The sequence below is a fragment of the Puma concolor genome, chromosome D4 (genome assembly GCF_028749965.1).
Source record: "Puma concolor isolate L17-30 chromosome D4, mPumCon1.1.hap2, whole genome shotgun sequence".
NCBI lineage: Eukaryota > Metazoa > Chordata > Mammalia > Carnivora > Felidae > Puma > Puma concolor.
Genome location: NC_141679.1, coordinates 2355518 through 2376195, shown reverse-complemented (window position 1 = coordinate 2376195; position 20678 = coordinate 2355518). Strand labels below are relative to the sequence as shown.

At 54.3% G+C, this 20678-nt stretch overlaps 1 protein-coding gene and 1 long non-coding RNA gene across 2 annotated transcripts; one reads left to right on the top strand and one right to left on the bottom strand.

Moving 5' to 3' along the window:
- Positions 1-681: 681 nt before the first annotated feature.
- On the top strand, positions 682-6557 carry LOC147574651 (uncharacterized). Its single transcript, XR_015243379.1, has 3 exons — positions 682-2912; positions 3574-3728; positions 4369-6557. It is a non-coding gene; the product is annotated as an uncharacterized LOC147574651 (long non-coding RNA).
- A 5676-nt stretch (positions 6558-12233) lies between these two features.
- On the bottom strand, positions 12234-20303 carry LOC147574650 (uncharacterized). The gene is made up of 4 exons (XM_086684725.1): positions 20292-20303; positions 18844-19028; positions 17345-17639; positions 12234-13364 (listed from the first exon to the last, which is right to left on the bottom strand). Exons 1-4 carry the CDS (start codon positions 20301-20303, stop codon positions 12603-12605), a joined length of 1254 nt encoding a protein of 417 aa, XP_086540851.1. The 3' UTR covers positions 12234-12602.
- Between the last annotated feature and the right edge of the window lie 375 nt (positions 20304-20678).

Sequence of the window (20678 nt, the reverse complement as noted above, 5' to 3'; positions counted from 1 at the left end):
ATGAGAGTTCATTAACCTCTCCTGGATATAGAGAGAGGCCACAGTATCTATGCATTAACTGATGATGAATGCAGTCTGTTGGGGGTGGGAGGGCACCAACTTCAAGCAAGTGGTTGCTGCAAGACCGTCTCTCCATTCCACACGTCCCTGTTCCAAAGGTGCGTACGGTGGAGTTCGAGTTCGGGCAAGAGAGAAGGGCCCCCTCCTTCATGTCACAGACCGATGGTGCCACTGGTTTTAGCAAGTACGGCGCAGCTCGCAATACGCTACTCCGAATAGCTGTGATTCGGCCGTGTCCTTGTGCGGTAGTGAGTCTCCCCCGGACGCTGACCCGTGACCGCCGGGGGAACGCCCGTGGAGAACCGGCTCACAGACGCTGACACGTGATCACGGGTGGACCAGCCGGAGGAGAACTGGCCCGCGGACGCTGACCCGTGATGGCGGGGGGCGGGGACCGGCCTGCAGAGAACCGGCCCCACCGATTAGGTGTGGTTGCATACTAAATAGATGAAGGATATGAGACTGTCAAGGTGACCGTGAACTCTGAAGGCAGAACAGCAGCTTCCGGCGGGAGTGGGGGCTGGCCAGGTGCCTGAGGCCTGGCCCTCCGCAGGCACACTCCAGCTCCCTCCCAGGACTCCCCCGCCAGCTTTTGTTCCTTCCCTGGCGGCAGCCTGACCCTGGTGACTGTCACTCGTGGGATACAAAGGGGCAGTTCTGCAGCGCCACATCAGCCTCAGATCTCCCGAGGGATCAGATGACGCCTCTATGGCCACTGCCTTTTCCGCTGGCTCCCACATCCCTCCCACATGTGGCTCCTGCCAGGGCTCCCGACAAGCCCCCTGCAGGCAAATCTCACTCGGAATCCATTTCCAGAAGGACGCGGTCTCGACAACTAGCCGTGAAGAAGGGGACACCAGGTTGGGGAACACCGGATGTCCTTGCAGGATGCTGCGTGCTAGTGCCAGGACTCGGGGGCTGTGGCCATGCGGTAAGAGACCCCACAGTGTGTGCCCACACTCTGCTGCTGTTTTCATAGCATCTTGCAGGACACGTGTGGTCTGCTTTGGGGACAGAGAAAGAGATGCAGGTTACTTCTTCGACGACTGACACCGGTGTGATTCTGTCACGAGCTAACAGGTGCCAGACCGAATGTAGGAAAGCTGGAGAATCTTAACAATTTTCTTTCCCTTCCGATGTGGATCAGTTCCAATTAGACCTTCCTACTCCCCACGTGTGTGTCTTCTCCCATACAGAGGGACCTGGAAATAACTGGTGTTAGGAAGGAAGACGGTTCACAGGGAAGATGGTAAACGGTAGAGTAAACGTTTGGTAGACAGATGTGGGACACGGAGGAGTTAACAGGCAGACAGGTGCCTCCCAGTCCCCCTCCTGCGGTCCTGGGGTCACTGACGGCGACAGCTGCGCCCCGAAGCGGCTTCTCTGCCTACATTCTTCAGGCACCTGGGGGAGGTCAGGGTTCTTCCCGAGCCTTCTGTTTCATGAAAATAATCAGCCCAGAATAGACACACATGCCAGAGAGGACACATTTGGGGATGACTGCTTTTCTCCCTTGCAGCTCCACCACACAACCCACGGCGGCCCCTTACCTGTCCCCAGGCGGCTGTCCCCTCACCCCACACGTGACCACAGCTCTCCGTGTGCCTCCCACATCTCTACTGAACCTTTCTCGGAAAGTCAGAGACACAGAAGGGTCTTCCCAGGAAAGTGCCCAGCAGAAGAGAAACAACGCTTAGATGTGTGTCTGAAGTGGAGAACCCCTCACACCAGCCCCCACCCAAGCTTCCAGTCAGATGTTCTCTGCCTCGGTCTTAAACTCGAATGAATATTTGAGGATCTCCAAGTGTTGGGAAGAAGGCTGTAACACAAAAGACAGAGACCAACACAAATAAGGGGAAGAAAAGTGCAAGAGGGGAGCATTGTGGGAAAGCTGGTCAGATGTCAGCTTCAGTTCCAGGAAGCCCGTACCTTCAGGCCACACCAGATGGCGGGCAGGGCCAGTCAGGCGTCGTCTTTGCACGTGTCCCGTGGATCCGAGAGCCTGTTCCCTGGACTGTGGCCGCACTTGCCGGCGAGGTTGAAGAGAGTCTTTCTGGAGGCATCTTTTCCGACAGACGAAGTCTCCGGGTTGCCAGGGGTGATGCAGGACGGCGTGTCCCGGGAGCACGCCGCGCAAAGCTTGCTCTACCAAACCATGGTTATTTTTATAGGAGCAGCGAGCCTTGATGCTACGGAAGGAACCTCCCTTTACGGACTGTGGGTCGAGGAGGCAGGGCCAAGCGGGCCGGACGTCCTGTGACTGTCTCAAAGGGTGAGGGTCCAGGAGTTCCCCGGAGAATGGATCTGAGATTTAGAAGGACCAGTGGCAGTCTCCACAAGTTTTTCCAGCTGAGACTTCACGATGCCGCGAGTGAGTGTGACAACTCTGAGGACTGAGCGTGGCGTGTGCACAGTGCAAGTGTGGTAACATCACACGGCCGAACAGTGCACGCCTAACTAACAAAGCACCTGAATGGTGAAGTGGGTTTCCCGACCACCATGATGTGTGAGAGGGGCCCCCAGGTAGGAGTAATCTTCTTTAACAGAATTTTAGCCACAGAAGAAGCATTGGCCTGTCTACAAGAGGAAGCTTCGGTCCGGTGGCAAAACATACAGACCACGACAAGAACATGTTTCTTTCCCTGAGGTAGGGAAGCCGTATGAGATCCATTTGCCAAACCTCAAATGGTCCGTCGGACGGTTCAGAGTCTGGGAGAAGTGCGGTTTTCCCTGGATTATGCCTTGGATGTGGGACGAGCGAAGTAGGCACCCTGTTACCTTTTCCGCACCTGTATTGGTCCACGAATGCCATCACCGTGTCAGGAGACCAGTGGTTGAAAGCACGTACAGTGGTGAGCAGTGGGGATTTTGGAACTTCTGTGGGCAGATTGTTATTTGGTCCACACCAGAGTTCTCTCTTACTATCAAACCAACAATGACTAGATTTCTAATACTGTTTTTCCTTTTCTGGGGCCAATTTTTGGGGTCTCTGGTCAATTTTTCCAAATTATCATTTGAGAGAACATCCCTTTGGACCAGGGCAGAGGTCTGGCTGTTGGCCTCCGAGAGAACAGCATTTGGGGCAGAAATGTCAGTGAGGTGGTTTCCTTTGGCCTCCAGGGACTCACGTCTGGAATGCCCAGGAACCTTGGTAATGGCCAGAGCAGCCCTTAAAAATATGGCACGTAATATATTTAGATACAGCCATTTAAAATTTTATCTCCATTGGAGGTAACCCTCGCTGTTGCCATGCTATTTCAAAGTCCTGAGTTACTTACTGGAAGGGGTACCAGCTCTCGGTATAAATGCCTGTGGTTTTACCCTTGGCCAGGGTATCCAGCTCGCGTCCGGGCATGTAACTCAGCCTGTCTGGCTGAAGTAGGCAGAGGTAAAGGTGCCCCCTTAGTGACTTCAAAAGGGGTTCCAGTAGCACTCCCAGCACGATACTTACCATTTTCATCCTTTAGATAAGAACCATCAGTGAACCATTAAAAGTCTGTATTTCATCTGCAGAGAAATTCCTGTAACTTGTCACAGGGCGTCAAAAGGTGATGTGTCAACATCGAGCAGTCGTGAGGGTCTTGTCAACGAGGGAGGAGAGAGGAATAGTGGGGTGAAGGCTGTTGCAAAAAGGAAGAGTCACATGAGGAGCAGTTAGCAGGAGGATGGTAAGTGAGGCGACTGGCTGACGAGTATTGAGTGTGGGGAGAGTTCAGGAGGGCTTCCACTGCATGGGGCACAAGGATGGTTAGAGGGGACCCCGTGACTATTTCCGCAGTGGCCTCAACCGAGAAGGCAGTGGCAGGAATGGCTGGGAGGCAAGGGGGCCGGGGGGACATCCCTGAGCCACAGGTTCAAGTTGTTGGCTATAATGCCCTACGGGACAGCAGTGGTGCCCGTGATCTTGGGGTGAGCGCCCCAAGGGCATTCCCTTCCCTCCCACATACCAAGAGGGAAAAGGGGAATTGAAAGGACGTCCAAAGGCAGGGGTCGTATTAGGCTTTTCCCTAAAGTCCCAAAAGCTGTGTCATCCTGATCTTTCCAAATAACAGGGTCAGGTTGGTTGATTTTCAGGAAAGCATGAGGAGGTTGAGCTGTAAGAGAGTTTGGAGTCCAGTTTTGACGCAGTCAGCTAGGCCAAGAAAACCTCGTAATTGGTGCTGGTTTTAGGTTTAGGGATGTTCAGGGTGCCCTGAAGTCGGCCTGGGTCCAAATTCTAGCCCTGGTTCTGAGGTCAGGGGCCCTAAGTATCGAACCTGAGTTTGAGCAAACGGCAGTTTTCCTTTGGTGACTTTATGTCCGTTTAAGGCCAAAGGTTTGAACGGGTGAACGTTGCCTTCCTGTGAGAGATCTGAGAAGAGGGGCAGAAGGGCGAATCCTCTGCGTATTGGAACGAAGTAGAGCCTGCAGAACACTTTCTATCGTCCGAATCGGCTTTTAAGGTTTGTGGAAAGTAAGAAGGATTCTCAGTGTGTATAACTTCTGAATTGGTGGGGAGGGAGGATGGAATTTCGAGGAAAAGTTGGACAATGCAAAGGGAGGCAGCAAAAGGGAGGGAGGAGGAACATCAGAGCAAGTAGGAAGCACAAAATAGAGCGGCAGAAATAAACGCGGATATATCCCCACATGTCCTGAAGACACAAAGTGCAGTTACGTGTTGTTTAGAGATATGCCTGCGGCACACAAAGGAAAGACGTGGAAGATGGGCAGACGCACCCAACACACCCGGCCCCACCATTCCTATCAGACGTGCTATCATTTTAAGGCAAAAAGTATCAATAGCAGTTAAAAATTCAAACTGTCAGGAAAATATAACAATTTTAGAAGGTTTGTGCCCAGTAACACATAAAATCTCAAAAAAAAAAATATAAAGCAGAAACTCCTAGAAATCCAAGGAGAAACTGAAAGATCTATGACCATGGTAAGATATTTCTCAACAACTCAGGAATTGAGTAACAGAAACTGGTAAATATTTGAACAACAAACCTGATCTCTGTATAGACGTATATAGAACACTGCACCCTTAAATTAGAAAATGCACATTAAGGGGCACCTGGGTGGCTCAGTCAGTTGAGCATCTGACTTTGGTTCAGGTCATGATCTCAGAGCCTGTGGGTTCAAGCCCTGCATCGGGTTCTGTGTTGACAGTTTGGAGCCTGGAACCCGCTTCAGATTCTGTGTCTTCCCCTCTCTCTCTGACCCTTCCCCTCTGCTCACACTCAGTCTCTCTCTCCCTCTCTCAAAAGTAACATTAAAAAAAATACACATTATTTCCCAAACATTTAAGGGAAAACATACAAACATTGGCCATATCCTGGACCATAAAGCTAGCTTCAACAAATTTCAAAGAATTGGTTCACCTAGACTGCATCCTTTGACTATAACTCAATTAAAATAGGAACCAGCGGGGTGCCTGGGTGGCTGAGTCGGTCAAGCACCCGACTTCGGCTCAGGTTATGATCTCATGGTTCGTGAGTTCGAGTCCCGCATCGGGCTCACTGCTGTCAGCGCAGAGCCTGCTTTGGATCCTCTGTCCCCCTGTCTCTCTGCCCCTTCCATGCTCACACTCTCTCTCTCTCAAAAATGAATACATGTTTATTTAAAAAATAAAATAAAATAGGAAACAGTAATAAAAGAAGATAGCATTAAGCGGGGAAAATGCCCATTTGCATAGAAATTAACCAGTCAACGATTCTAAGTAACTCATGGACTAAAGAAGAAATCATGATAGAAGTTGGGAAATACTGACCTTGAATCTCAGTGTATACTAGAGCTACATACTAAAAGCACCATATAGGTGTAAATATCCAACAAAAAAAATATATTCCCCCAAAAAGCAGAAGGCAGAACATAATAAAAATAATAGCAGAAGTGGATTAAAAAGGAAATATACCTAAAGGGGCCCCCAAAAAGTCTAAAATTGGTTCTTTTATATATAGATAGATTCTTTTAACATTTTATTTAGTTTTGAGACACAGAGACAGAGTGCAAGTAGGGGAGGGACGGAGAGAGAGGGAGACACAGAATCCAAAGCAGGCTCCAGGCTCTGAGCTGTCAGCACAGAGCCTGATGTGGGGCTCGAACCCACGAACAGTGAGATCATGACCTGAGCTGAAGTCGGACACTTAACTGAGCCACCCAGGTGCCCCTAAAATTGGTTCTTTGTGGGAGAACCAAAGAGATAAGTAAAATCAACCAGCTGACCTCTGGCACAATTGTTCACGAGGAGAGGTAAGATACTGTAGGAGGTAAGACACTGCACTCTTACCACAGTAGGAGCCAAGAAGGAAGCAAGAATGAAGTTACCGAGATTCTTTCGTCATCATAGAAATAGTTAAAACAGAGGGCTGGCGCGCCTGGGTGGCTCAGTCAGCTAAGCGTCCACCTTCAGCTCAGGTCATGATCTCACAGTTTGTGGGTTCGAGCCCCACGTTGGGCTCTGTGCTGACAGCTCAGAGCCTGGAACCTGCTTCAGATCCTGTGTCTCCCTCTCTCTCTGCCCCTCCGCAGCTTGCTTGCTCTGTCTCTCTCTCTCTCTCTCTAAAATAAATAAAACATTAAAAAAATCTTTTTTCATAAAAATAAAAAATAAAACAGAGGGCTTACCATGCACCAGATGTAACTCAAGATGCTCTGTGAATGTTGTACAGCAACAGTCCTATCGTTATCCTCCTATTTCAAATGAGAAAACTAAAGCACAGAGGCCAGTGACGCCCAAATTCAAACATCGTCTCGGTGTTGCAGTTGTGACTGACTGAACCCATCAGTCTACCCACACACTTTCAGCCACCAAAGTGTCAAAATCACGGTGAGAAGAGCACGTGAGGTTGGAGATACTGTGGTCATCATCTTTGGGGAATAAAACATGTCCTCAACAGCAAACCAGAAGACAGAAAGCACCTTTGGAAGCTGGAAAAAATCAAGAGCAATAATTGGTCTAGCCAACCCCAGAAAGCTGAATTCAAAGCCCCAAGGGACTTCATCTGAGAACCAAGCCAAGTTTAAGAAGCAGCTGGCTCACTAGACCCCTTTCCCCAGCCCACGGGGCTTCATGACAGCCAACAGCCCCATCTGTTCTCTGGAGAGGAGCTCTGGGCTGAGGACTGACTTCAGCAGTGGTGCGTGAGGACAAGATCATCTCACAGTGAAGGGCAAGGTCAGCAAGCCACACCCACTCATAGGGCTTCCGGTAAGCTTTTCCATTCCATACCGTTAACCATGAGCAGACAACCACGGATTACCAGACCCGCCTCTAAGAGGGAAAATAAGACCAAAACAAGCAAAAACAATCAACACGGAGGAACGAAACTATGTATAAAATAGAAAAAAACCTTCAAAGTTATCATTATATCCACAAATACATAATCTCCAAGGATATTATGCATATACATGTGTCTTTAGAGGAAATAAGAATATGGCTATGGGTGCCTTTAAAAGGAGCATTCAGGGGCACCTGGGTGGCGCAGTCGGTTGAGCGTCTGACTTCAGCCAGGTCACGATCTCGCGGTCCGTGAGTTCGAGCCCCGCGTCAGGCTCTGGGCTGATGGCTCGGAGCCTGGAGCCTGTTTCCGATTCTGTGTCTCCCTCTCTCTCTGCCCCTCCCCCGTTCATGCTCTGTCTCTCTCTGTCCCCAAAATAAATAAACGTTGAAAAAAAAAAAAAAGCCAACAGAACGGTTGGAAGAGAGAGTCAAGGAAATGTCACAAAGGAGAGTAAAGCTACACAGAAAAAGTTAAGGAAATCGGGGATTAGTTTCAGGAATCCCAATATCAAAGATGAGGATTTCCAGAGAGAACGGGCAGCCAAGTGTCGAGAAGAAGGGACAATGTAATGCGAGTACTTGCAAGATATGGTTGTGGAGTTTGTATTAGCAACAATTATCTTTTGTTGGTGATATTATCCAAACTTTCTAAGTTCTTGTAAAATAGGGCCAGCGGGTTGTCCCCAAACACCTGCCCAGGGTGCTCCGCTCCACGGAGACCCCTGCAGTGAAAATAGCACAAAATTGATTTAGCTCCTCAAAATCTGAGACGGCATGCGAGCCCTGTCACCCATCCCGTGCATCCCAAGGCCTTTGGGACAGGCCGGGCAGAGACTCGGGTCTCAGGGGAGGATGGACAGTGCGGCGACCCATCCACCACTCTGGCCACCCATCCCAGGTCCTGTCTCCCCAGACCTCCGTGGGCGAGGCGGGACAATGGGGACTGGAATCCTGGGAGGGTTTGTCTTTACTCAGAAGACACGGGGGTTAGGAGAGAAGGGAGAAAGAAAAATCCCCCTTTTCTGGAAGATAAATAAAGGAGAAAAGGCAGAGAAGAATTTAAAAAGACAAGGGAGATGGGGCGCCTGGGTGGCTCAGTCGGTTGAGCGTCCAACTTCGGCTCAGGTCATGATCTCGCGGTCCGTGAGTTCGAGCCCCGCGTCGGGCTCTGTGCTGACAGCTCAGAGCCTGGAGCCTGTTTCGGATTCTGTGTCTCCCTCTCTCTCTCTGCCCCTCCCCCGTTCATGCTCTGTCTCTGTCTCAAAAATAAATAAACGTTAAAAAAAATTTAAAAAGACAAGGGAGGACCCTCCAGCTGCTTCTCCACAGCCCAACGCCACAGAGGGACCTGGATCCCTGGCAGGTGAGAGGTAGGCCAACTCACACTTGCAGTCTGGGTTGCGCAGGTAGAGGGGGCTGGGGTCAGCCTGGTTTGTCGCTGGCACAGGGGCTGCCCCGCTGCCGCCTTCCGTTTGCTGATGCCCGCACACCGACAGTTCTGCATGGGCCTTCTCAGCCCCAGCAAAACCGCGGGTGTCCCCCCTGCCTTTGTAGAGCGACTGCCCCTGCTCCTTCCACACTCTCCTCTGTGGGGCAGGGGGGCACCTGCACCCGTTAGACCCGACGTGCAAACGCAGGCTTCAGGTGGAGCACAGGGCGGTGGTGCCCCCTCCCGGCACCGTGCTCCCTGGACCGCCCGTGGGAGTCACGCTCAGTGTCCTGGGGCCGGTTCTCAGCTTCTGTCCCCTGCCCCATCTCCAGTGTCCTCCAGAACCTGACCGTGCGCAGGCGTGAGTGAGGCCCCCTGCCACCTCCTGCCTCTGCTCCTCAATCCCCTCACCCCCACCTTCTGGAAGGGGGGCTGCCCGGGGCACTGGCTGCTGCGAGGCCGAATGAGTAAAGGAGACCCCAGAGGGGGGGATGCATCCTGGGGCCTGGGACACGTTCCCTGGGGGTCTGAGAGGGGAAGGCTCCCCAGGACTTGATGCTCAGCCCACTGAACCCAAAGGCCACATTGCTTAGCAAATGTCTTTTCCCCCATCTCTGCCCTGGACACGCCGAGCTGGGGTGGATGATTCTGCACGTGGTGGGCCAGACCAGGGCCAGGACCAGAACCAGGAGCATTTCGGAAGTTTCAAGTGGTTCACCTGAATGGTGCTGGTGTGCCTTTAAAGGCATTTATAATTAGGTGGAGAGATTTAATAAAAAAGAGAAGGAAGGAGGTTGAATTTGGCTAATTATCTGCTCAGATTCTTTCCTGTAGAGGATTTAATTAGCTGAATGGTTCTCGCCCAGATGTTGAAAACAAGACTATATGTTGTTAAATATTCATTTAGAACGTGGTTTGAAATGGGTGCATAATAGTTCATGTTCTAGAAGATCTGTATAATTATCCATTCTACGGTCCTTTAACCTTGCAAATTTCTCCCAACTTTCTTTTTTGTTTCCTTTTTTTTTTTCTTTTAGAGGGCTAGCACAAGAGGGGGAGGGGCAGAGGGAGAGGAAGAAAGAGAAGCTTTGTCACAGGGCTTGATCCCATGACCCTGGGATCATGATTGGAGCTGAAATCAAGAGTCAGACGCTCAACTGACTGAGCCACCCCAGTGCCCCTCAATTTTTACTATTACAAGCTCTTATGCATTTCCTCAAATATTGCACTATGTGTGACGAATATTTTCATTTTTAATCCAATATACTGTGTAAAAAGTAGCATGGCACTATTTTAAGTTGCATTACTTTTTAAATTTTAGAATGATAACTTTTAAAATAGGTTCATTGCCCATCTATAGGTACTTCCATTTTGGGAGGTGATAGTCGTCCTTATCTGGTGTTATTAGTTTCTCTGCTATTATAATTGCTCGTTTGGGGGCACCCGGGTGACTCAGTCGGTTCAGCATCTGACCTCAGCTCAGGTCATGACCTCACAGTTCACGAGTTTGAGCCCCGCATCCGGCTCTATGCTGACAGCTCGGAGCCTGGAGCCTGCTTTGGATTCTGTGTCTCCCTATCTGGCCCTCCCCCGCTCGTTCTCTCTCTCTCTCTCTCTCTCTTTCTCTCTCAAAAATAAACATTAAAAATTTTTTTTCTAATAAATTTTTTTTTAATCCTTAAAAAATAAATAAATAAATCCTCATGTTCCTCTCAGTTTGTCGTTCACCTTCTGAGTCTTGTCTGCGGTGACTCTCTCCTGAACTAACGCAGAGCCATCTCTTACACGTTTATGTTTATGCTTGGAACCGCTCTTGGCCCAAACGAGCTCTCAAATGCTCCCCTGTAATTAAGGAAACTAGGTTGTAAGAGAAGAAATCGTGCCCAGACTCTACACCTAGAAGGAGTGGGGGCAGAACCGAACCCCGATCCTTCCTCAGACTCCTCCCGCTACTCCTCAGGCTCTCTCTGACCAGCTGCCTGGCAGATACGCACCTGAGCCGGGTGGAGAGGGAGGCAGGCAGCTGAGCAGCGAGCGGTGATCCGAGGAGACCTAGGGCCTCGGTGAGCCTGGCTTCCCCTCGTATATCCCCAAGCATTTCCTAACAAATACCAATCTTCTAAAGGCCTTCCTCCCGTGAAGCCAGATTCCTTGCTAATAATAGAAGACAGAGAGAAAGCAAGAGACAGCTGACTCCTTTGGATCTTTCGCAGCTACGGGAAGGTAGGAATCGCCAAGGCCTCACTTCAGCGAAGGAACATCGCTCCCCGAGCTGCTCAGCACAGTTTCTGGGCCCGGCATCACCCTGGGTGTTTAAGAAACGGTTGGCAGGCATCTTGTCTCTCATCCCTACCAACGCCTGGCACGTGGTAAAGGGCCAGCTAATATTTGTGGATCATTCCGTGTGGACTCGCACGCTGCAGGTTGTTCTAGATACAAAGGGCGTCAGAGGGAGAACCCACCCTGAGGTCAGCAATCAGCGCCATCCCAACAGGACAGCCGCTGGGTCCCCTGGCACGCAGCCCAGCTCTGGTCCCTTCTGGCTCCAGCCCTGGGAAATCCAGAACATTCTTCACGAGCAGATACGCAGGGCAGGTCCCCGACAGGGACGACATCGTACCAGGCAGCTGGGGCTCTGCCTGCCAGAGTCACACCCCATCAGCTGGGACTGTCATCTGGGGAAGGGTAATGGGGGATGGGGACACCGGGACTGCTGGCTAGAAAGATGTCTACGTATCCACACACCTGAGTTGGCCTGGCTTGAGACCCAGGGTGCTGATGTAGACCCGGTTCTAGAGTGTTCGGCTGAAGCGGGAGGCCCCCCGGGCCTCAGCTGGAAAAGGAGGACAAGCAGGTGGACGTGGTGACACAGAGGCCACGGCAACATCACTCACAGAAGCCCTGGAGATCTGTGTGTCCGCCTTTCCTCAGAGACATGAAGTGTGTGCCCGACAAGCCGCTGGGCTCAGCTCCTGCTTTCTCAGGGCCGCAGGGTGGTCGATCTCTGGCGTCCGTCTGACTTAACACCTGCCCCTACTTGTAAGTTGGGCACAACTAATGTTTCCTTCTGTGTAACCTCGAAGGTGTGGTTCCGGTGACCAAGAGAGGTCTTCATGACTTCCCCATCCTTGAAGGCAGGACCACCGGCTGTCCAGGCGAGGTGAGCACCCTCCCCCACACCCCTTCTCAGTGCAGATGGGTGGGTGTTGGGGGGCCCACACTACACTGTGGACCGGAGAGAAGGGACGCAGCTCAGGCATCCTCCCTGCTTCTCTCTGCTGAGATCCGGCCATTTTATGCCGCATTTTGCATTAGACCCATAGGGCTCGTTTTCAAGAAATTTGCCCAGCACCAGGGACACGTCCAGTGTCCAGGAGGAAGCCACACTTGGCTGGACGTGGGGATGGGGGAGCGGTGGGGGAGGAATGAGTGTGGGACCCTTGTGAAGGCCAAGGCCAGGTGGAAGGAAGCAGACGCTGTGCATGCGAAGAGGGACGAGGTGCTCCTCTTTATTGACCCTTGTACAAGGCAGCCCCGCCCTGTCCCCAAGCCCCCTCTAAGAGTCTACAGGACATTGTAAGTGCTCTGAGTTTACCAATGACTTGAAGGCAGGTCACATGGGTGGTAAAAACAAAAAACTCCCTTTCCTCCCATCTGAGAACATCCCCCTGGATCCTCCGCTTGCCTGTCCCTCTGCACTTTATGACAGACCCCACTCCTGAGGGGTATGTCCGGGACACCTCTCCACGCAAAGGACGCAAACCTTCATTCCCTTTTAATTTCGCGTAGCATTAAGCGTGCAGGGGAACCGCTGCTCACTCACTATCTCCTACCGTTGGAGCTGAAGTCATTTCAACGTTTCGCTGTAGCAGCAGCTCCCAGCATGGCCCCACAGCTGCGGGATTGGGGGCCGGGGTGTGTGGGGGCCCCGGGGCCTCCCTCAAGCATCCCGTGTCCCAGGGGGGTGGGGAAACTTCTCCCGACGCCCATGGGCACCTGCTCCAGTGAGGGCTGGGGCCAGGGCTCTGTGGGAGGCAGGGGCCATGCTGGCTGCTCCCAGGGCCCCGGGGGCGGGGGCTGGGGCTGTGGGGGCAACACGTCCGGCTCCAGTGAGGGCGAAGGCTGCCAGCCCCACCACGGCTGCGGCTGCGGCTCACTGGAGGCAGGAGGCTGTTCCCAGCCCTGCAGGGCACAGTCCCCGTAGGGCAGGAGCTGTCCCAGGTCCCCCCACTGAGCTCCGGTTTCTTCCGGCTGGGAGAGGGGCTGCAGGGAAGCAGGAAGCGGACACAGGGCTTCGGGGCTGAAGCCCAAGGGAGAGAGATAGAAATCTCCGGAAGGCTCGCCCAGTGCGCTGCCTGGAGTCTCCAGGTCACGCAAGGCCACGTTCTCGTCCACGACAGCAGCGTGCCCCGATGGGATGGCCTGACCAGAAGTGCCCTCCGACGCCAAGAAGTGGCCAGCGGTGCTCGGGGCCCCCACAAAGCTTGGCTGGCAGGCGCGGTGGGGGGCGCCCCGGCCGTGCTGACCGGACCCCGGCGCCTGGGCACCTGCCTCCACGCCTGGCCTCCTCTGGTTGCTCTTGGGGATTCGGGCTCTCCGGTTCTGAAACCAGACCTGCAGGGGCAAGGATGGTCACGGGAGGGGAGACGAAGAGGAGACACCGTGTAATAAAGCCAGTACAATCATCATCACCACGTAGCCGAGGTTAGACGGTCACCAAATGAAACTTTCAGAGTTTAGAACGAAAGCAAACTCCTTGGCTCGGCTCATCAAACCATTCCCTGTGTGGCCCTCCCTAGCTTCCAGGCACCTCTCCCCAAGGCACCCACCTGGTACCCGTGCACACGTGCACACTGACAGACACTCATGGACACGCCAGTGCTACGGGAAGGCTGCCTCGGGGAAACACCGGGCTCTCTCCTGCCCGTGCTAGGGTAGGCGGTTATTATTAGGCCTTAACATGATGCCTGGAGGCTGGCAAAGGGGAGTCACTGCCACGGAGGGGGCAGTTAGAGACCTGTCCTGGGAGCATTCCAAGGCAAAGCCAAGGGAAGCTGGAAGAAACCAGCCCCTCCCACGACAAAGGCCAGAGACCCTGCCCAAATAAGGGAAAAAAGGCACAAAACCCTAGTCCCCTCCCCTAGTAATTAATATTCCACCCCCGGTTAACAACTATCAATATAAGACAGAGCCCCAAACCCCGTACATCCTGGAGCTCTCTCACATCTCCAGAGTTCGCTCTTTTTTTTTAATTTTTTTTTAACGTTTATTTATTTTTGAGACAGAGAGAGACAGAGCATGAGCAGGGGAGGGGCAGAGAGAGGGAGACACAGAATCTGAAACAGGCTCCAGGCTCCGAGCAGTCGGCACAGAGCCCGACGCGGGGCTCGAACTCACGGACCGCGATATCATGACCTGAGCCGAAGTCGGATGCTTAACCGACTGAGCCACCCAGGCGCCCCTCAGAGTTTGCTCTTAAACAAACTTTCCTACTAGCACCGTTCAACCACTGTCTGGTCTGTCCTTGAATTCTTTATGGGGACGAGACCAGAGCGTGTGGTGTCGTCCAGGGGTCTCCACGGTCCACCGGGCAACACTTACACTCCGGCTCCTGCGCCCTCTCCCCGATCCTCCATTATCCGATAACCATGGGGGTGCTGGTCAGAGCGCACAAACTTGCAGTCTTGAGATGAACAAGTTCTGGAGGCCTCACAGAGCAGGGGGGCTATAGCTAATGATATTGTATCACAGGGGCGCCTGGGTGGCTCAGTCAGTTAAGAGTCCGACTTTGGCTCAGGTCATGATCTCATAGATCGTGGGTTTGAGCCTCCCAGCTGGGTTTGGGTCTCCCAGCTGTCTGTGCTGACAGCTCGGAGCCTGGAGCGGGCTTCGGGTTCTGTGTCTCCCTCTCTCTGCCCCTCCTCCACTCACCCTCTGTCTCTCAACAATAAATGAACACTAAAAAATTTTTAATGTATTGGAAAACAGTGAAGGGCTGAACATACAAAGGCCAGATCACCTGCGACCAGATCACAACAGAACCCCTACAGCCATCAGCTTCGACCATGCCCACCCAGGACCTGCTTTCAGCTCGGGACCAGCAGCCCAGTCTGCTCCCCAGACCAGTACACAGGTGCCCCTCCGGCTGACCGCGCTGGCGTCCGAGTACCCACACCTTGCACTGGCAGCTCTCCATCCCTGCCTGCCTCTGAGGCTCTGCTGAACCAGCGACGGGGCTGCACCCCGCCAAGATCACCCCGCAGCCTTCACTTGCTCTGTCTGGGTGGTCCCCCCTCCACCACACAAGGAGTAAGATGGACGCCTGTGAGTAAAGCCTCTTTCTGCCCAGGTTCAATGTCCGGTTCCTCTGGGGGTCACCTGGGTCAGGTGGTTCCATGCCCCTCCCAGCAGCGGTCAGCCAGGCCTCCCCTCCACTCTTGGAAAACACAACAGAGGCCTCTTTTGGGGCCAGCCACCAAGCGAGGCCTGAAGATCCCACAGAAAGATGGGACGTAAATAGGCAAAACAACTCCCAGGATTTGCTTGCCCCAGGGGGAGAAAAAAAAAAAAAATCCTCCGCACAAACTGCAAGACAAAAGCCCAATCCTCCAGCAGGCCTTTCCCAGAACCGCCACCTGGCACCCTCCCTCACACACCCTGGCCCGGGGCCAGGCCCAGGTGCCGGCCGGCAGGGTGCTGGTGCAGCCTGTGGGAGCCAGAGCCTCTGCGAATCCTGATCACAGCTGCCCCAGCACACTTGGCCCCGGGAACTCACTCGCCACCCAGGCGCCAGCCGGACCGAGAACGTCAGGGTTTTCCTCCCGGATCCGGGAGCTGCTTGAGCTGAAACCTGGAACCCACCCACCTCACCCCAAGTACTGAACTGTGGCCAATTCTTTCTCCTGGGGAAGGTCAAGTTGTACTTGGCATGGAGGGCTGTTTGGGCTGACGGGTTCTGGGAAGGTGATCTAGTCCTGAAGGGCTGTCTGCCCCTCCCTGAGTGAGGTTTCCAGGCCCGCTGATAAAAGGCCACTAAATCTAACGTCACAGGCTTGGGGCTTTCACTAAGCTTTTCTGTATCCTGGTTCTCTTTGTAAGGTTTGGGCCAGCAGGGGGCTTCTAGGACAGATACTGACGGCCCAGGCTATCTATTGCTTCTAGAAATAGGAAGCCCCAAGGCTTATCTCTCAGCCCCTGTAGGGTGTTTTTGGTAACCCTTCTCCCCTCTGGGCTGTGGTTTAATTATCTCTGGGGTTAGGTCAAAATTTTTTAAAATTAGCAAACCCTTGGGGCACCTGGGTGGCTCAGTCGTAGAGTGTCGACTCTTGATTGCGGCTCAGGTCACGGTCTGTGGGATCAGGCCCGCGTCAGTGCGGAGCCTGCTTGGGATTCTGTCTCTCTGTCTCTGCCCCTCCCCCAGTCATGCTCTGTCTCTTTCAAAATAAACAAACATTAGAAAAAAATTAGCAAACCCTTAAGCATTGTTCGTTCTCATGCAGCAGCCTGTGATCTGTCCCACCACCCTCATCAAGGACCTCGAAAGCGGCTGGTAAGAAATGGGGGTGGTGGGCCCTGGAGGCCAGTGGGGTGACCCTGAGTCTGCTGCACCTGCGAACCACCTGGGGAGATTTCGGAACTCCAGGGCCCAGCTCGAACCCAGACTCAGTAGATGGTCGGCTCTCCGGGAGGGCTGGGCCCACAGCACGCGGGAGGGCAAGGGTCAAAGGGTAGGGGTCGGCATGCTGGAGTCACCTGGCAGTTTTAAAAACTTCTGCACATCCGTTCACTCCCAGAGATCCTGATCACAGTCTGGGATGAGACCCTGATGGTCTCAGATTGAAAGGCACCTACACAGCAGAATCACCTGGGAGGGGCTTCCCAAACAACCTTCGGTATCTGGGCTCCACTCTCGACGACTTGGGTTTCATGCAGGGCAGCGTCCCTCAAACCCAGGCTGCACCCAGCAGCCTTCCTGGAGGCGGGGCCCGGTGCCCCCAACACTGAGACCCAGAGGACCCCGTGACCCGGGACCCCCAGGATCCCTGACGTCCTTTCGGGATCGCTGTTAGCTCACAACGCTTTCCTTTACAGCACCCACTGTAATCCGCCTCTGCCTACCTCACACCCCACTTTCTCAAGGGTTTCTCGGAGCCCTCGGCAGAGGGGAGCCCCACGCCTGCTCTTCCCGCCTCCTCTGGCATCCTCTCTGAGTAAATTTTCTGGCTATGACAATACGGTTGCTTATCTTGAAAAATAAGTTTCGGTTTACACGTAATGGGTTTATTATGTTGTTGTTTTTTTTAATTAGTAAATATTTGAAGATTTCTCTTCATTGCTAACATGGTAACTGTTTGGCAGATGCAACTCTCAGATCACCAGTTCAGGCTCTACCCCTTGCCAGAGCTGTAACCTGTCACCAAACCTCCGTCATCATTGTCCCAGCCCAGCTAAAGGGCATAATTAACGCCTACTCACAGGGGAACCGTGAGGCTTAACGCAAAGCGGGTTGTTAAGCCCGAGCTAGAACAGGCGCTTAGTACAAGGTTCCTCGCCCCCCTCACCCTCCCGTCAGGGAGCAACCGGTCTGTAGTCACCTGGATTCTGGGCTCAGGGATCTGGGTTCGTCGAGCCAGTTCTTCTCTGGCAGTGATATCAGGGTATGAGTCCCTCTCGAAGGCCTCGATGAGCACCTGGTACTGGGTCTTGCTGAACTTGGTCCTTTTGCGTCTCCGACCTCCCTGGGGCGCTGGGACAGATTCGCACCCAGAAAGAGGAGGTGTTAGTCTGACCCCACGTTTAGGTCCGTTTTGAGACTCGCTCCCCGTCCAAGTCAGCGTGCAGCCTCCCCAAGACGAGGTGTCTGCCTGCAGACACGGGACTCCGGCCCCTCTGAAAAAGCCTCCCAGTCGTCCCGAGCTGCTGCCCCTGGCCGGTGCCCTGGGCGGACATGCTGGGGACCCTCCCTGAGCTCCCGCACCGACGGCTGCACCTGCTCTCCCCACATGAGCTGACCCCCCCCCCGCCCCCAATCCCCGGCTGCGGGCTGCGGGCTGTGAGGGCATCTCGGAGGGCTCGGCCGCTCCGGGATGGGCACGACTGGGTCTCCCAGCCTCCGACTGGCCACTACCTCTGCTTGTGCCCAAGACACACGAGTAGGGAGAGAGGCCAAAAACCACAAGATAAGGAGACTTCATGTGCAAAAGCCCAGCCCAGGGGATTTCTGTCTGTCAACACGGGTTTTTGTCCCCCCGTGACCTGGGGAAGCTTGCTGGTCCCCAATCCCGGGCCGGGCAGAGCGGGCTCCCCTCTGACAGGATTCAGGTCAACACAGAATCCGCTGTGGAGAAAAGCCCGCAGAATACACGGTCCGGGGGAAGCCGGGCTCCCTTCCCTCCTGTCCTCCTCAGGCCCCACAGTGCCAGCCAGCACCCCCCACCAGAGGGGACTTGTGGACTGAAAAATGGTGTCACCCGTGCTCCTCGAGGGGGCCTTTCCGGGTTTGGTCCGGGGTGTTGGTCTCTCCTCCCAGGTCCCCAAACCAGACGTCACGGTGAGCAACGCCTGAGACCTGCCTGGACCCCACTGCCCGGCCTCTCCGGCCACCACCCCCACCCCCAGGACCCCCCTCTAGGACTCACGGTCTGAAGACATGACCAAGCTGGAGACTGAAGCAGGTCAGAGGGATCTCGGTAAGAACTGCCTCCCTCTCTCCCACCCGCCCCAGGTCTTATAGAAAAGGCTGAGGGTCCCACCCAGTTAAGCCCCTGGTTAGCACTTTGCAAGACCCACCTCCCTTAATACTATCTTCTCGGGAAGCGATGATCCCAGAGTGCTGCCAGACCACCCATCCCTCAACTGCTCTGGGCCCTGCAGGGCTGCGCAGGGCGAGCGCACCCGCTTGCGTCCGGGCTTAAGACAGGACTTCAGGCTGCCAAGTGCAGGCTCTGCCGACCACGTGCATTGCCAGTGGGTGCTGTTTTGAGGGGCTTGGCCACCAGTGAATTAAGCAAAAAGAATGTCAGTGAGCACCTGCCGTGCAGCACAAATACGCGCCCCCTGCCCAGACCCGCGCCCAGAGCAGACCGGGACCCACACTCCTTGCTCAGCTGCCATGGAACCCTCCACTGCTGCTTCCTCATCTGTACCCTCCGAATCGTAACGGGCAAAGTGTGACCACGAAACGAGCTTCTCGTAAGGCAGCTGCCTCTGTGCCTGCCCGGCCCCCAGAAGGTTCGGATTTAGGTTGGTGCCGTACGTCCGAGCCCCCTTCTCTTGAACCTGGGTGGACGGATCAAGTCCCAAGGGTTTTAGTAATTTGCGACGGTCCCCAAGCTTCAGGTCCCAGGAGAGGCCGGGAAGAGCAGAGGCTGCAGTGTCTTCGGTGGAAGGCTTATCTCACTTTGGAGATTAGCAGGGCGGGGAGTTACTTGCAACCCCGTTTTAATGGATGTCAAGTATTGCCTTTCAAACTGTGTCGGGTTTTGCTCTGTTTTGTTTCTGGCTGGATTAATTTGCAAGTGAAAAGTTCTGGGACGTCCTCGTGAGGTTGACTCAGACGAGCAAAGAAAGAGAAAGAAATTATTTTCACCCAAGTCTGTGCTGAACTGATAGACGTCAAGTGTCCGAGGGGGCAGCTCTGAGGAGATGGAGGAGCTGAGAAGCTGCGTGGGACTGTCCTGGGGGCTGCTGAGAGCCACTGGAAATGCCACATTCGACTTCCCAGAGAGTCCCGGGAAGCCTGGTCCTCGAGCTGCAGGCCGCGAAGCTCGGGGGCATAGGAGCACTGCCCTCCTGGCCTGCTTCGGGGGCCCAGCTGCTGTCCGCCCCCCGACAGGGAAGAAGCAGGCGACGAGTCCAGAGTGCTTCCAGTCGTAAAAGGCACCCCCGTTCTGGTCAGAAATGATCCCCAAAGCTGTGTGTCCTTGAAGGACGTGCGCAGGGTCTCTGAGTGTGCTCGACATCGGAGAGCCAGCCTGGGAGGAACAGAGCCGCCCGACAGTTACTAACATCTCCGCTCCTCCCCTGGGGGACGGACACACCAGCTACAAGCTACCTCGGTCCCCCCACGTAGCCCCGTGTTGCCCCATGCCGCCCTGAAGCCACCACACACCACACACCACCCCACAATGATCCCAAAGCTTCACATAAGCCACTGCAGCTCTACAGGCCTACGAGGCCCCCCAGCACTCCACACGACCCCCCGCGCCCACTGCCGGCCTTTCCACCCTTGAAAGCTCTCCCTTCTTCTCTGGCCTCCCACGGTCCCATTGAAGACCTGCTAAGTCTGAGGAGCCCCACCGCCCGTGCAGGGGCGAGTGGAAGAGAGAGGGGGGTCCCGAGGCGCAGGCGTAAGAAGGGCCGGGATACGTGACCCGAGCAGGTTGGCACAGGAGCAGAAGTTCTAGAAAGGTGTTCCGGGAGTTGGTGGTAGGAAAGGTTGGATCCAGAGACTGAGGGAGCTGTTCCGCAGAGGGACTCTGGGGTCTGGACCCCCTGCTTGGGGCCAAGCCCTGGCAAAGCCCTGTAGCAAGCGGTCCTCACCTCTGCTCGCATCCCCGTTCCTTCCAGAGCAGAGGTCAGGCCCGGGCCCGCGACAGACGCAGCCCTGGATTCAAGCCAGCCTTGGCCCTGACTGTGGCCAGGCTCCTCCCCTGCCACAGGCCGTGAGGGCGTTTCTGTCCGGCAACCCACACGTGGCGACTCCAAGCTGGGATGTGCCGTGAGCGGGTACGCACTCTGCTTTGTGAACACTCGAGACACACAACGTGAAGCAGCTCAGTGATGTCTGTATTCGTAATATGGCCAAAGCAATGACACGTTTGACACACTGGGTAAACTAAAATGTATTACCAAAATCCGTGTCACCTGTGTTCTGTTGCTGCAGAAGGGAGCCCCGGACAGTGGACACTGAAGCTGCCGGCAGACCTC